The sequence below is a fragment of the Notolepis coatsorum genome (genome assembly GCF_963971535.1).
Source record: "Notolepis coatsorum genome assembly, chromosome: 2".
Taxonomy (NCBI): domain Eukaryota; kingdom Metazoa; phylum Chordata; class Actinopteri; order Aulopiformes; family Paralepididae; genus Notolepis; species Notolepis coatsorum.
The window spans coordinates 42,126,403-42,141,699 of record NC_140166.1 but is presented as its reverse complement, the minus strand read 5'-3'; the positions used below and the strand labels follow the sequence as shown (position 1 = coordinate 42,141,699).

Here is a 15,297-nt window from a genome sequence, read left to right as displayed (position 1 = left end):
GAGAGAGAGAGAGAGAGAGAGAGAGAGAGAGAGAGAGAAGACATGTGTGGCTGCCGCCATGGCGGACATCTGTGCTCTACTGAGCGCACCTTTCTAGTCCCCAGATGAATGTGCTCTCTTGACTTTGGCACAGTAGACGCGCGACGTACGTGTATTCTCGAGAATGATAATAATAATGCTCTTCAGATTATATTATCAACGACAGACAGCGTCAATGTGAGAAACACAATCCCTCCCCCTCTCGCTCTGAAGAATATGCATATTAGATCACTCAGTGATTAACCGCGACGGGGAAATATAGTAAATAAGGATATAAAGCATGTTAAAGACGCATTTATTTGACGCGTTGCGTGCAGAGTTTACATAGAAACAGCGCGACTCCCGAGTCCCAAGAGGAGTTATCACAAGCTGCAGAACGCAGGACTGAAGAGCTCACGTTGAGCATGTAATGACTGAAGCCGCATTTTGATGACATCATCACAACAACACGCGTTAGGTTCAGCGTTTCCGTTAGCCGGTAATTACCGGTTTTTGACCGGCAAAATCTGTTGAAGTCCGACATATTTAATCTCTCCGGTCATAATGTCCGGTGAAAATAATTCCCTCTAAACACAATTAGATTATTTGAATTGTATTAAAATAGGCTAAAATTAAATAGCCTATGCGATGAACGAAACAAACAATCATTAAGCAGCCGGTCTAATAATGACATTGTCTTGTCAGCGCGAGCTGGCTGCTGATATATTTGCGAGAAGCATCCATCTGCCGGCCGGCAGGGTGCAGTACTCCAATTCAGCCATTGGCAATTCAGCTGTTGGGTGGGGGCGCTGCTGAGCGGTTTCCAGACCGGACCTAAAAACACTGCTGCTCCATGCTTCACGTAAATATATCAGCAGCCAGCTCGCGCTGACAACAGAATGTCATTATTAGACCGGCTGCTTGGTGAAGCAACGATGAAACAAATTATTGTTTCGTTCATCGCATAGGCTATTTAATTTTAGCCTATTTTAATACAATTCAAATAATCAAATTGTGTTTAGAGGGAATTATTTTCACCGGACATTATGACCAGCACCAAGTCGTTGGGAGGTGGAGATATAAATCACGCAAACCCACAATAATGTTGCCGTCTCTCTCTGCCAAATTTCTCAGTTCTTCGCTTGATATAATTAATATAAATGTCCAATATAACGGAATTCGTTAGCTCATAAAAATGTGATTATAACAGACTGCTGTTTATTAAGGTCGGGCAGACTGCCCACCGACACCTCAAGTCGGCAGCAGCACGAAGTCTCGAGGGACTTATTTTATTTGGAATATATTAATGACTGTATATACGCAAAAGTAGCCTAGTTTTAAGTTAAAATATTATAAATGCCTTGATGATGTCATTCTTTATATAGGCATATCAATTGTTTTTAAGCTCAATAAACTCTGACCGGAATTTATCCCATTTGTCCGGTAGATTGAAATCTACCGGACACTCAGACCTGCAAAAAAAAATTCTAACGGAAACCCTGGTTAGGTTACAGGTTGTTTCTGTTTCTGTGATATATTTTCGGTGAAAAAACTCTTTCGGCCGAAAGCCGAAAGTCCATTTTTGGCCATTTTCAGCCGAAAACTTTCTGTGGCCGAAATTTCGGTGCATCCCTACCCAGGACCCACCCATCAGATTTCCCACCCCTAACACTGCCAATTGTGTTAGTATGAACGACCAGCCAAGCTGATAGCAATGCCGAGAGCTGGACTCGAACCCAGCGTCTCCAGCGTTGATGGCGAGCGTTGATGGCGAGCGCTGGGGCGAGGGTTAACGTAGCCCATTTCCTCGTATTGTTTTCAACTCTCTATATTAACACTTTAATCGCCGTTGACGCTGTAACACGTCTTTCCCCGCCATGCTCATTCTGCCGAAGACGCTGGACAGCGTCTTTGATATCAATATTTCAAAAATCTGTGATCGAAATCATATTTCTCCCCCGGAGACATGAGATGTACTGGTGAGCCCCTCTCAACTCTACAACGGTTCAAGAGCGCCATCTGGTGGCCGATCGGCGGATCGCCCAGGGCATAAACAGGAAGTGGAAGCTGGTGCTCATTTCAATTCGGTCCGATCACTCGCTAATAGTCCCAGGACTCGAGCTGATCACAACGGATAGTGATCCGTTACCAATAACTCGATCAACAACATGATTTGGACGTATATACTATTATACAACCTGGAAATGGATAGGATATTTCGACATCCCATAATAGAAAAAATTCTGTTCCACGCTCATCTCCCAACGGCGAGAGGAAGCTACGTGAGTTTCAGCGTTATTTTTTAATGTCTTCTATACTAACTGCTCTAATGATCATATCACCCACACTAGATGAATGATATAACGTTGCCCCACGGAATTATAAACGACCCCCCCCCCCCCATCCGGTCATCATCAGATCATACGTAGTGTTGCGGCAGTAGACTGTCATAGACAGGTAGTGCCGAGGGGCTGAGCGGAGGAGTTCAAACAATTGACGCGCAACATGAAATAACTCCGTTCCACGTCCAGGAAATACTTTTAAGGCATTTATTCTTTCGCTTCATCATGAGACAAACAAAATACGATTTGCACTTTGCGGTATTGCGTTATTGCGGTCAAAAGAAAATATGCTCTCCTAACTCTCACCCCCTCTCTCCGTGAACCGTCAACCTCTGTGAACTGTCAACGTGAAAAGGTGAATGAAATTCCATAAGACGCTCCCATTAGCGCCACACCCCCGTGAGCACGCCCACCACCTAAAGTGACAGTACAACTAATAATACAACAAAACTAGAATACTGAATCATAATAAAGAGACCTCCATTACGGCGCCTACACGTAGTAACTTCTAGAAGTACGTCCATTTGACATTTTTTATCTCGCACAGATTCCTACCAAACTGTATTTGATCATCAATATAATGCATTTAGGGCTATAAATCAAGTTCTGGAGAAAGCTGCAGAAAACGATAAAAACATACTTATACTTTAGACCGTATTTTAGTATGAATATGTGAATGAAAAAGTATAACGTTGCTACACCCTGAACAATAGATATAGTTGAATGGGCCATAGTAATGTCAATTTAGCAATAAAATTTAAAAGGTTATAGCCCTGCAAAGAAGGGGAACTTCTCCATGTTAAATAGGGCTGGCGAGGGATGGTAAATTATGAATTTAACCCCGGCGATCAAAGTGTTAACGTAGCCCATTTCCTTGTATTGTTTTCATCTCTATATTAACGTAGCCCGTTTTCATCGCTCTATATTAACGTAGCCCGTTTTCAACTCTCTATATTAACACTTTCACTGCCACTCACGAGATATCTCGGGTTTCCGATAGATGTTGAAAGCCACTCACGAGATTTCTCAGATTTTTTTATTTTTTTTTAAATCATATTGCATCACGCGAGCCTACCCTAGTATACCCTAGCGCCGTCGGCGATCAGATGTGGAAAAAAGCACCCCCTATCGTCTCCCAGAAGACATAAGGGATTTTGGAATGGACTCAATGAAAATGGATGAGGAAAAAAATCCTGTACTCCACATTTTCCAGTCCACTGATGCAGCCGGGGTTATCACAGTTCATTCTGGAGCCACCCGCGGAATCATGTACTGCACTGTACACACGTTGGATCCATACACTTATCGATTTTTTCGAATGGTGATCAGGAATTGGAATATACCAGTTGGATACCATCTGATGTCAGGTAAGGAATCTATGTTATCAGTGTTAGGATAATCAGACTAATTTTGATGAAGATATAAGCCGTTTTGTGAAATGGGCTCTTTCGGTTTCACTGTAAAAGTCCAAGAGGAAATGAACGCGGCGATTATCCGTGCACGGCTCGAATGTGCGTGCGTGCACGTATAATATTGATCATCTAGCGTTTATTTGAAAACGATTCATAAATAGGCCGACAAATATCAACGTTCTGGAATATTCCAGTAAAAGACGATTATCATAGAATGGTCTAGAATGAACTGTTTTTTTACCTCAAAACGGGTGCTTTTCAAAATGCTCTCAAACGGAAATGAAGCGATAAAAAACCAATCTGCCTTGACAGCACTGACTGGAAAAGGATCTTTGCAGGGCTATAACTTTTTAAATTGTATTGCTAAATTGACATTACTATGGCCCATTCAACGTCAAGCATCTATCGTTTAGGATGTAGCAACGTTCTACTTTTTCATTCACATATTCATACTAAAATACGGTCTAAAGTATAAATATGTTTTTATCGTTTTCTGCAGCATTCTGCAGAACGCGAGTTATAGCTATAAATACATATATTATTTATACATATATATATATATTTTTTTATTTTTTTTGTATATATGTATGTTTTTTTAAGCTCGGCTCTCAACGGGACCTCACTAGTGGGATGTATATCTATTATTGCCTCGCACTCTAGAAGCATTACCAAAAATTACAATACAACATGTATAGATTATGGCTAGTTTGAATATAATGATATGGAACACCGGGGGAATAAATAACCAACTCAAACGCAAAAGCGTGCTCACACTGATGAAAAAAAGAACATGTGGACATTGCTCTGCTAAGCGAAACGCACATTCTAGAGAAAGACATAGATAAATTAGCGGACAACACTTACCATAATATTAGTCACTCTTCTATTGGTACGAGAACTCGGGGTGTAGCCATAGTCGTTAAACGTAAATTGAATATTGTACTAAAGGGAGTATGGTCTGATGTAGAAGGTCGGATAACTATAGCTAAAATTGAACATAAGAACAGGAAAATAGCGTTGGTAGCGGTATACGCCCCAAATTTGTACGAAGAAGATTTCTTCACTACACTAACCAATGCAATGTTAGACATTCCCGATTACTCATTTATAATAGGTGCAGATTTTAATGCCATCTGGAACCCAAGGATGGACAAATCTTACCTCGCCTTTTCCAGCGAACAAAAGAATTCATCGAAGGCATTAAAGGATTGGTCGAAGATTACAGGTGTAGATGATTTATGACGGTTACTTAATCCCACGACCCGAAAGTACTCTTGTCGATCTGCGAGACATAACACACTATCCAGAATAGACTATGTCTTTGCATCACAGAGACTATTTGATAATTATGAAGTGGAAATGATACCCAACGCACTATCAGATCACTGTTATTTACTCCTTAAAGGTACATTTGGTATACTATCCTCCCGAGCCCCAAGATGGCGATTTAACTTGTTGCTGCTTAATAACAAGGAATTCATTACACAACTCAAAGAAGCTCTTATAGTATTCCAACGGGAGAATGCAAACTCGGTGCAAGACCCCAGAATAATATGGATGTCGGTAAAGGGAATGATCAAAGATTTCACGGATAGCTTTTCCTCCAAAATGCGCAAGAATCAATGCACAAAACTGGCTGAGCTGGAAACGCTTTACTCAACGTTATTTAATTCTCTAAAATACAACAACTCAACTCGACTAGAGAATCAAGTTAACGTACTAAAAATAGAGATCAATGCCATATACAGACAACAATCGGAAATACAAATACGCAGCACAAGACAACAGCAGTACTCCCATGGTTCCAAACCCAGCCACCTATTAGCCATGCGATTAAGAATAAATGCAAAATTTGCAGATATAACTACCATTAGAGCACAACAAGTACTTGTAACAGATCCTGTAAAAATAAACAATACATTCAAAGAATTCTACTCAGACTTATATAAATCAGAAACGACCTTCGATCAAAACAAAATGGACACATTTCTTAATCAAATTATTCTCCCTAAACTTTCAGAGGATGACGCTAAACAGTTAGAAACACCGATCACACTAGAGGAACTCAAGAAGGCCATAACCGCAATGCAAAGTGGTAAGGCTCCTGGAAGAGACGGTTTCCCATCAGAAATGTACCTTTCTTGTTGGGACATAATTGGCCCCTTATTACTAAATATGATCTTATACTCAGTCAAGGAGGGGAACTTCCATAAAAATGACAATACTGCACTCATAACAGTCCTCCTTAAAAAAGACAAAGACCCCAACGAGTGCGGTAGTTATAGACCTTTAAGCCTCCTCGGAACCGATATCAAACTGTACTCTAAGGTATTAGCCATCAGATTACAAAAGCATATGACTTCTTTAGTTCACCCGGACCAAACTGGCTTCATAGGAGGCCGCCTGATCACTGAAAACATAAGACGAATACTGCACGTACTTGATGCCGACAAGGAGGACACCATACCTAAGGCGATGCTGTCCCTGGATGCTATGAAAGCCTTTGACAGGCTGGAATGGTCGTATCTATGGGCAGTACTAGAAAGGATGGGGTTAGGAAAATGATTCATCGATATGATTAAAGTATTATACAAAGACCCAGCGGCCATGATTACAACAGGCACAATCATCTCCAAAATCTTTCCGGTATCACGCTCTGCCAGACAGGGTTGTCCTCTTAGTCCCGGACTGTTCAATCTATCATTAGAGCCTTTAGCACAATATATAAGACAATCCCAATCCATAGAACCAATCGTAATCAAGGGCACACAACAAAAAATTTGTTTATATGCGGACAACGTAATATTGTTCATGCAAAACCCCAACACCACATTGCCTCATCTGCTCAAGTTGATTGAGGACTTTGGTGATTTATCGGGATTTAAGATAAATTGGCCGAAGTCGGCTGTCCTTCCACTTAACACCCCTGCAAAAAAAGATACAACCCTCCCAGGAGAGATACCGATGGTAAAACATTTCAGATGCTTGGGAGTGGAAATATTCCCCACCATAAGACAAACGGTGAAGCACAACTACACAAAAATCCAAAACAAAATCAAAGACGACCTTGATAGATGGGCAAAACTTAAAAACACAGTACAAGCACGGATATCAATAGTTAAGATGGATGTACTACCTAGAATCAACTTCTTCAGTTCAATGCTACCGTTACCCCCTCCAGAGGGTTACTGGAAAAGATTACACTCCTCCACATACAAATTTATTTGGAATAACAAACCACCACGTATAAAAAGATCCACCGCACAGAGAAATAAAGCAGATGGTGGCATGGCATTTCCAGATTTTTTCCTATATTTTAAGGCGTACACATTAAGTCCATTGACAACATGGTTTGACCCCCAAGCATTAGTATCCTGGAGAAAATTAGAAGAAAACATAGTAGCCCCACATAGACTGAAGGACATAGCATACACTAAACTACCAATCAAGCACTGTGAACGAAAATTTGGCCCCATAATTACTCATGCGATCCGGATATGGCGTGAATCACAAAAAAAAAATCCTAACCCACAAAAATGGCACAATCATACTCCCTTATTCAATAACAATGCACTCTTAATTGGAAAACGACCTATAAGATTCCCTATATGGGAAGAGCAAGGCATACACTCATTAGGGGATGTTTTTAACAAACAGGGTTTTTGTAGTGATAAAGAAATACGCAAAAATGTTTATCTCACCAAGTCCACATGGCTTTTTCACAAACAGTTACAGCTATGTTTGAAGTCTCACGGTGTTGCATTAGACAGACCAATTGAACACCACAGATACCACAAATTCTTCTACGAAAGAGAGACATCGAGAGGTTTTGTTTCAGAATTCTATCATCAATTACTAACGTCCTCGTATGAAACCCTCCAACTAGACTCTGTCTGGAGGAGGGATATACCAGACCTGGAAAATGACTTTGATTGGCAAGGAGCCTGGGCAAATGTCCGACTTACATCAAGGAACCCGGATCATCAACAAATCAATCTTAACTATATTCACAGGACATACTTGACTCCTATAAGACTGTGCCGAATGGGGCTTAAACAAGACTCCAAATGCTCCCAATGTACAAATGGGGACGAAGGGACATTTATCCACATGTATTGGGACTGCTCACCAGTTAAGGCATTCTGGAAAGATGTGACCCAACAAATATCAAAACTCGTATCTTGGAATATACCTGTACACCCCTCGGTATTACTATTGAATGATGTTTTTGAGTTTGCAGTGAATCCACAGCTAAAGAGATTGGTTTTATCGGGTATCACAGTAGCTAAGAAGCTGATCACATCACGCTGGTTTCAACCGGAAAAAATTTGCCGCAAAGTTTGGTTTCTTACATATCTCGATGTAATTTACCAAGAAATATCTACAGCAAGAATTCTGGGTCTCAATGAATCCAAAATGTCAATGTGGTTAGAAGTGGTGGAGAGAATAAAAGCTAGCTTATAATGGTAGTGTCTGGTTAGGTGCGAGGGATAGTGGAGGTACTTCTCAAGGTGGGGTCCGGGAGGGGGGGGTTCGAGCTGGAGCATATGTGTGTAGGTTTTTTAGATAACAGGTATTAGGGGTATATCTTATATAAGACAACTAACTAAAATGTGATCTCATTGGATGTGCCCTGACAATTAATGCTTGTATATCTTATCGTGTGTTGTCATGTTTGTTTATATGTTTGTTTAAAAAATACAAAAAAAAAATACAAAAAAGAAAAAATACATATATTACATCATCAAATATAGTTTGATACCGATTGACGTCATATTAAAACTTTCAATTGTACAAGGTCCTAAACGTCCTGCCTCATCATCTGCTGGTGACCGGAGGGGGGGGGGTTTATACGTCCGTGGCCGACGTTAAATCATTCATGTAGTATGGGCGATACATAGATCACAGCAGTTTATATGGATCATAATATTCAAACACGCTGAAACTTATCGCATCTTCCTCTGACCGTTGGGTGGTCAGCGTGGAGCAGAAAGTTCGCGATTATGGGATGTTGATATATGCGATCCATTTCCAGGTTGTATAATAGTATATACGTCCAAATAACGTTGTTTATTGAGTTAGGGCAACCGATCGATTATCCAGTGTGTCGAGATGGAGCCCCGGGAGCGATAGCGAGTGGCCGGACGAAATATGGGTGAGCACCACTTCCGGCGCGTCACTTCCTGTTTGGGCGATCCGCCGATCGGCCACCAGATGGCGCTCTTGAACCGTTGGAGAGTTGAGAGGAGATCAACAGGAGATCCCAAGTCTCCGTGGGTGAAATATGATTGCCATCACAGATTTTTGAAATATTGATCTCAAAGACGCCTTACGGCGGAGAATGACGTGGTAACACGTCATTGGCGAATAAAGGGTTAACGTAGCCCATTTCCTCGTATTTTTTCATCTCTCTATATTAACGTAGCCCATTTCCTCGTATTGTTTTCATCTCTCTATATTAACGTAGCCCATTTCCTCGTATTGTTTTCATCTCTCTATATTAACCCTTTATCTGCCGGAGATTATTCTCATCTTAATCCCTTCTCTGCCAGTACTGTAAGTCTATGGAGATGTTCCCCTTCTTTGCAGGGCTATAACTTTTTAAATTGTATTGCTAAATTGACATTACTATGGCCCATTCAACATCAAGTATCTATCGTTTAGGATGTAGCAACGTTCTACTTTTTCATTCACACATTCATACTAAAATACGGTCTAAAGTATAAATATGTTTTTATTGTTTGCTGCAGCATTCCATAGAACGTGAGTTATAGCTATAAATACATATATTAGATCATCAAATGTAGTTTGATACCGATTGACGTCAGATAAAAAAGTTTCAATTGTACAAGGTCCTAAACGTCATGACTCATCATCTGATGTTGACTGGAGGGGGGGGGGGGGTCGTTTATAATGCAATGACCGACGTTAAATTAATCATGTAGTATGGGTGATATATTGATCATAGCAGTTTGTATCGAAAATGGTAAACAAACAGGCTGAAACTCACCCCAGTCTCCTCGTAGCGTTGGGTGATGAGCGTGGAGCAAAAAGATTGCTATTATGGGATGTTGATATATGCGATCCATTTCCAGGTTGTATAATACTATATACGTCCAAATAACGTTGTTTATTGAGTTATGGCAACCGATCGATTATCCAGTGTGTCGAGATGGAGTCCCGCGAGCGATAGCGAGTGGCCGGACGAAATATGGGTGAGCACCACTTCCGGCCACTCACTTCCGGTTTTGGCAACTCGCCGATCGGCCACCAGGTGGCGGTCTTGAACCGTTGGAGAGTTGAGAGGAGATCTACAGCACCCGTCAAGTCTCCGTGGGTGAACTATGATTGCCATGACAGATTTTTGAAATATTGATCTCAAAGACGCTGTAAAACGTCATTGGCAGATTACGCATGGCGAGGAATGACGTCTAAACACGTCATTGGCGATTAAAGGGTTAACGTAACATCAATCGACATCAATATAAATAACGTATTGTTTTCATCTCTCTATATTAATGTAACTAGCTATTCATATCAATCGACATCACATCAATAGTTAGTACCGGTATATTGATGCACGGCGGTAGCAGTATAGCGATGCACGGCGGTAGCAGTATATTGATGCACGGTGGTAGTAGTTACTGCATTGATGTGCTAGTTAGTTAGTATATTGATGCACGGCGGTAGCGAGTTAGTTGATAGTTAGTAGTATATTGATGCAGGTAGGTAGCTGATGTGACGGACTTGTGAGAGAAGTTCTGAAAGTTAGGAGCGGGCGTTAGGAGTAACGCGATAGGGCGTTGAGAGAAGCGGCAGTGGCCAATCAGGCCGCGCAAACCGAACGCGGAAGGACAACCACCTTGGGGAAAGTATTCACGCCAACGGGGCAGATTACAGTCGTTAGCCATGCTAGTGATCTAAACAATTTAACCATGCTCAAGCTTGCCAGATCATATCATGGTTTTTGTCATGGGAGTGAGTGTGGGTTCTCCGTAGAGCCCCGTTGTATTTCTTTTTTAGCGCACAATCACGCGTGGCTCCAGCACAGCGCATTTACTAACAGGAAACCGGTCTATATTTCACCTGATTGGCCTCTGATGACAGGGACTCCAGCTGGCCTTCCAGCCTCATCTTCTCCTTGAGAACCTGCAGCATCTCATCGTGACCCATGACTGAGCTCTCCAAGGACACGCTGCAAGAAACACAACAAAGCAATCATTGTTAGTAGGGTTGCACTGATGTTTGTTGAGGCCATTACTGATATCAGATTATTTTCCCCACCCATATTGACCGATACCGATGGAAATACTGGCTATAGGGCGGCTACGTGGCGTAGTGGGCAAGGCGCTCGCCACGAAATGCTGGAGACGCTGGGCTCCACATTTGCTTTCAGTTTAGCTGGTCGTCCGTACTAATACACATTGGCCGTATTAGGGGGTGGGAAACTGATGGGTGGGGATCGGGCGCCGTGGACAGCGACTCCTACAGGTCGGTTGGTGCGCCTGCGCAGTTGAATCAGGAAGTGTCGGGGGCAGCGTGAGCCTCCCACGCGTTACTCCTCGCCACTGAGAGATCGAGCTGCGCAGGTGAAAAGATGCGACTGCTGTTACCTCAAGTACCGGAGGGGACTTGTGCTATGTATGACTTAGTCCACATTGCAGCCGGCTTGTGGGAGGCAAGAAACAGCGTCCGTGACAGGGGAGGGTTGAATTGGATGATACGAAATTTGGATGGGAGAAAATATAGAAAATGGGAGAAAAAGTGGATAAAAAAAAAAAGGGAAATACTGGCTATAGAATAGGAATAGAATAGTAAGGCATAAAAGAAAATATCGTTTGTTTCCTGTTGGTTGTCAGTTAAGGCCATGGGTAGGTAGGGAATTTATTAAATTTTTTATTTTATTCTTTCCCACGGCGACTATGGATTAGTGTTGTCACGATACTGGAATTTCGAACTTCGATACGATACCTTGAAAAGTATCGATATTCGATACCATGAAAATGCAAAAAAATATTTAAAATATATATATATATATTTTTTTTTATACATTTTGCTTTTGTTGCTGGTTGATTCTCCTCAGCTTCTCTCTGGTACCATAAGAGAAGATAAATATAACACTTTTAAAACCCTTTGTTTCTCTTTAGATCAGACATTTAAAAATAACTTAATTATCTAATCTAAATCAAATCAAACACCCCCCCTTAAAAACAAAAACCTGTGTTTAACCTAGCCATCTATAAAACAGCATGCTAAAACTGTGAAAAAAATGTCCTACTCCCCTAAAGAAAGAAATACATAACAAACATGACTCAGTTATGCAATAGTGCTGCTGCTTTTTATTTGATTAAAATCTTTTAGTTAAGACTAAAAGACTACAACAATTTAATGACTGCTTCCGGTTTCCGGTTTGCGGAGCTATGCTCGGAGCATTAACGTTACATTTTCTTTTTTTTTTAAACTTCATTTTTTAGCGTTTATCGCTTTTCTGGTCAAGCATGACCGACAGTTGTAGGGTGAAACGGGAGAGAGAGCAGGGGAAGACATTCGGCAAATGACGGCGAGTCCGGGAATCGAACTCGGAGTCAACCAGATCCGTGACGCAGCACGGTATTCCGCGACGCAGCGCGGTACATGGTGTGCTACTGGAGCACCCCAACGTTACATTTTCAACAAGATTGCTGCTAATTAAACACTTCATGGAAACGGGGTAACGTTAACGTTATGTCGAGTTCATAATACGTGTAGTGTAGTATGAACTCGACATAACGTTACTCCGTTTCCATGAAGTAATTATAAGGTGGCCAGCTAGCTAGCATAAGCTAACGGAAGAACGATTAGCAAACGTTAGCTAATAGCTGTAACGTTACTAACAACGAATCAGCTGTTGATATTATGAGCCATCAGTAGACAACGTCTCATGTATTAAACTAAAGTTAATGGTTTAATGTTTAATGCTTTGTTGACAAGAATACACTGAAGACGGGTCTGTGAGGGGGAGGAGGAGGGGCAAGCGTGCTCTGCAGCAGCGTGTGTCTGTCAACAACTTGCAGTAGAAGACTGCAAGCAAGCCAGCTGGTATCGATACTGCAGAAAGTATCGATATTGCGGGAAATGAGTATCAAAACCGTTTTAAATATTCAGAATCGATATGTATCGATTTTTCTGACAACACTACTATGGATAGGGAATTTCTTTATTTAATTAAAATGTTCACAACAACATGGATGCATGTACTCTGCCAGCATGTTTAATATCCATAATACTAAAGGTTTGACTAAGATTTCTATGAAACTTTATAACTTTTTAATAAAGTTTCATATAAATGTTAGTCAAACCTTAACACATCCACTGCCGGAAACGCTTTAAAACGTTATTGCCCGCCATGCTTATACCGCCAGACCACGCTGTACAGCGATATTGAGATCAATATTTAATTTTTTCGCCATGGCATTCATAATTCATATATACACCTCCGGCGCTGCAGCTGGACCCTACGGCAAAAAAAAAACGACGGCTCAATACCGCCGCCTGGTGGATGGTCGGGCGAGTTACACTGGTAAACAGGATATGACTGATGTGCGTCCATTAAATTCATCCGGCCGTCAGATATTGTCGCAAGGCTCCCGACAGATACTATAGTACATATCGATCACTTTATAAACGTAATAATCTATATGATTTCGGCGTTTATTGCGACATACAAACCGGAAATGGACCTAGGCGACCAACGTCCAGTATACCTGGGATCTTTCACCGCCAGTCTCATTGAGGACGATGACGCTATTTTTAGCCCAATTGTTTATTCTTTTCACTGCAAACCGATCTGATCAATAGATCACCCATACTACATAAAGCATTTACTGACGATCACGGAATTATAAACGACCCCCCCCCCTTTCATCCGCGCATGATGAAGCATAACGTATAGGATCATATACAGTTGAATTTTTTAATATAGCGTGTATCGGGAATAAACGGCAGTTGATCATCTATATATGCGTTTATGCCTATAACTCACATACAATTAAAAAGGTTATAGCCCTGCAAAGAAGGTGAACATCTCCATAGGCTTAGAGTGGTGGCAGACTGGCTATATTGATGGATATAACCGTGGCAGGGAATGTGTTCATTTTTGTACTTTTAATTTTTTTTTACTCGTAAAATAAATTGGGTCGCACCCAAAAATCGGCAGGGTCGGTCGGCAACCGGAAACAAACCATTTTTTCTTTTAGGCCTAATGAGTAATTTCCTTTTCCATTTTCCTTCCTTTGATTCACCATTTGTCTAAGCTAGTTTTCATTGAGAGAAATATATATGGGTTAAGCATCGATTGATAAATGTGGGAATGACTGAATGAGTGTGTGTACGCCGGAAGGTGGAACTAATCCCCAATAAAAGTCAGCTGGTGTGTCAGATGGACAGAGAAGCTTGTGACAGAGACAAGGCACAAGTGTGGCACGAGGAAGTGGAACGCATTTACCACAAGCCAAGAATCTACTTGTTAGAACTGGACTTTTGTTAGAAAAGCATTTGTTTTGTCACCAGACGAACCAAACCATAAAGAAAACTTGAACTTCCATTGAATTGACTGCCTCCAGGACGCTGCTTAGGAGAGCTAAGACAGAGTGAGTCACGTGCCTGTGACTTTTTTGAAAGCCAGGCAGTTTTTACCGCAATACTACATTTCAATGTTAGGGCTCTATTTTGGTTAGGCAAACAGACCGCTCTAGTCCGTAACACGTATCCACAGATAATGAGGTCGTTTCACAAGTGTACGAGGGGTTACAACACTCTTAACACATAAAGATACAACCACATCTATTAAAGGATCAATTAACTAGGTCCATGTCAGTGTTTTTATTTTCATTTTTCACATGCATCAAGCAAAACTCTACCTGTATAAAAAGGTAAAGTTGCAAATACTACAACCGGACAAATATCTGCTATAGAAATGTAATCAAATATCAATTGTGTTTTTTCTTTTTTAACCCATTGAAACACATTTGTGTGTATATGCAGGCTATATTATTTGTAGCAGGCGTTTTAGGTCTAAATGGGTTCATCCAAATCAGCTGATACCAATTGTCTGCTAATATAGGAGTGCATCCCTAATTGTAACTTAGTTGACCAGGGAAGCTGTTGGTTTAAATGCTGGTATACATGCAGCACTACATTCTCATGCAAGAAATCAAATTCCAAAAATGCCCACACACACCACACACACACCACACACATCTCTCTGTTGTAGTTTATCTCAAGTGATCGACATTTCCGTCAAGAGGAACATGCTGGTTTGTCATCACAATCTTGTATGACATCGCTTTTCATTTGGCAAGATCAAAAGAAAACAAGACTAGGCAAGCCTAGTTGAGGACCTGGATATATGCCAGTGTGAGACTCAGGCATGCGTGTTTCAACAATGGGGAGACGAGACTCGCATGCTAATTTTGAGAATGGGTCAGTCAGTAACTGACATTGCCTCGTATAGACCTGTTCGCTGTATACAAACATACCATGTTCGA

At 41.2% G+C, this 15,297-nt stretch overlaps 1 protein-coding gene across 3 annotated transcripts in view; it reads right to left on the bottom strand.

The window, feature by feature from the left end:
* Positions 1–15,297, bottom strand: part of golga3 (golgin A3) — a 73,289-nt gene that overhangs the window by 40,009 nt on the left and 17,983 nt on the right. For all 3 annotated transcript variants that reach the window (XM_084337984.1, XM_084337985.1, XM_084337986.1), the window contains exon 7: positions 10,859–10,967. In XM_084337984.1, coding sequence (XP_084194110.1) covers positions 10,859–10,967 — 109 coding nt within the window. The remainder of the gene's footprint in view (positions 1–10,858; positions 10,968–15,297) is intronic.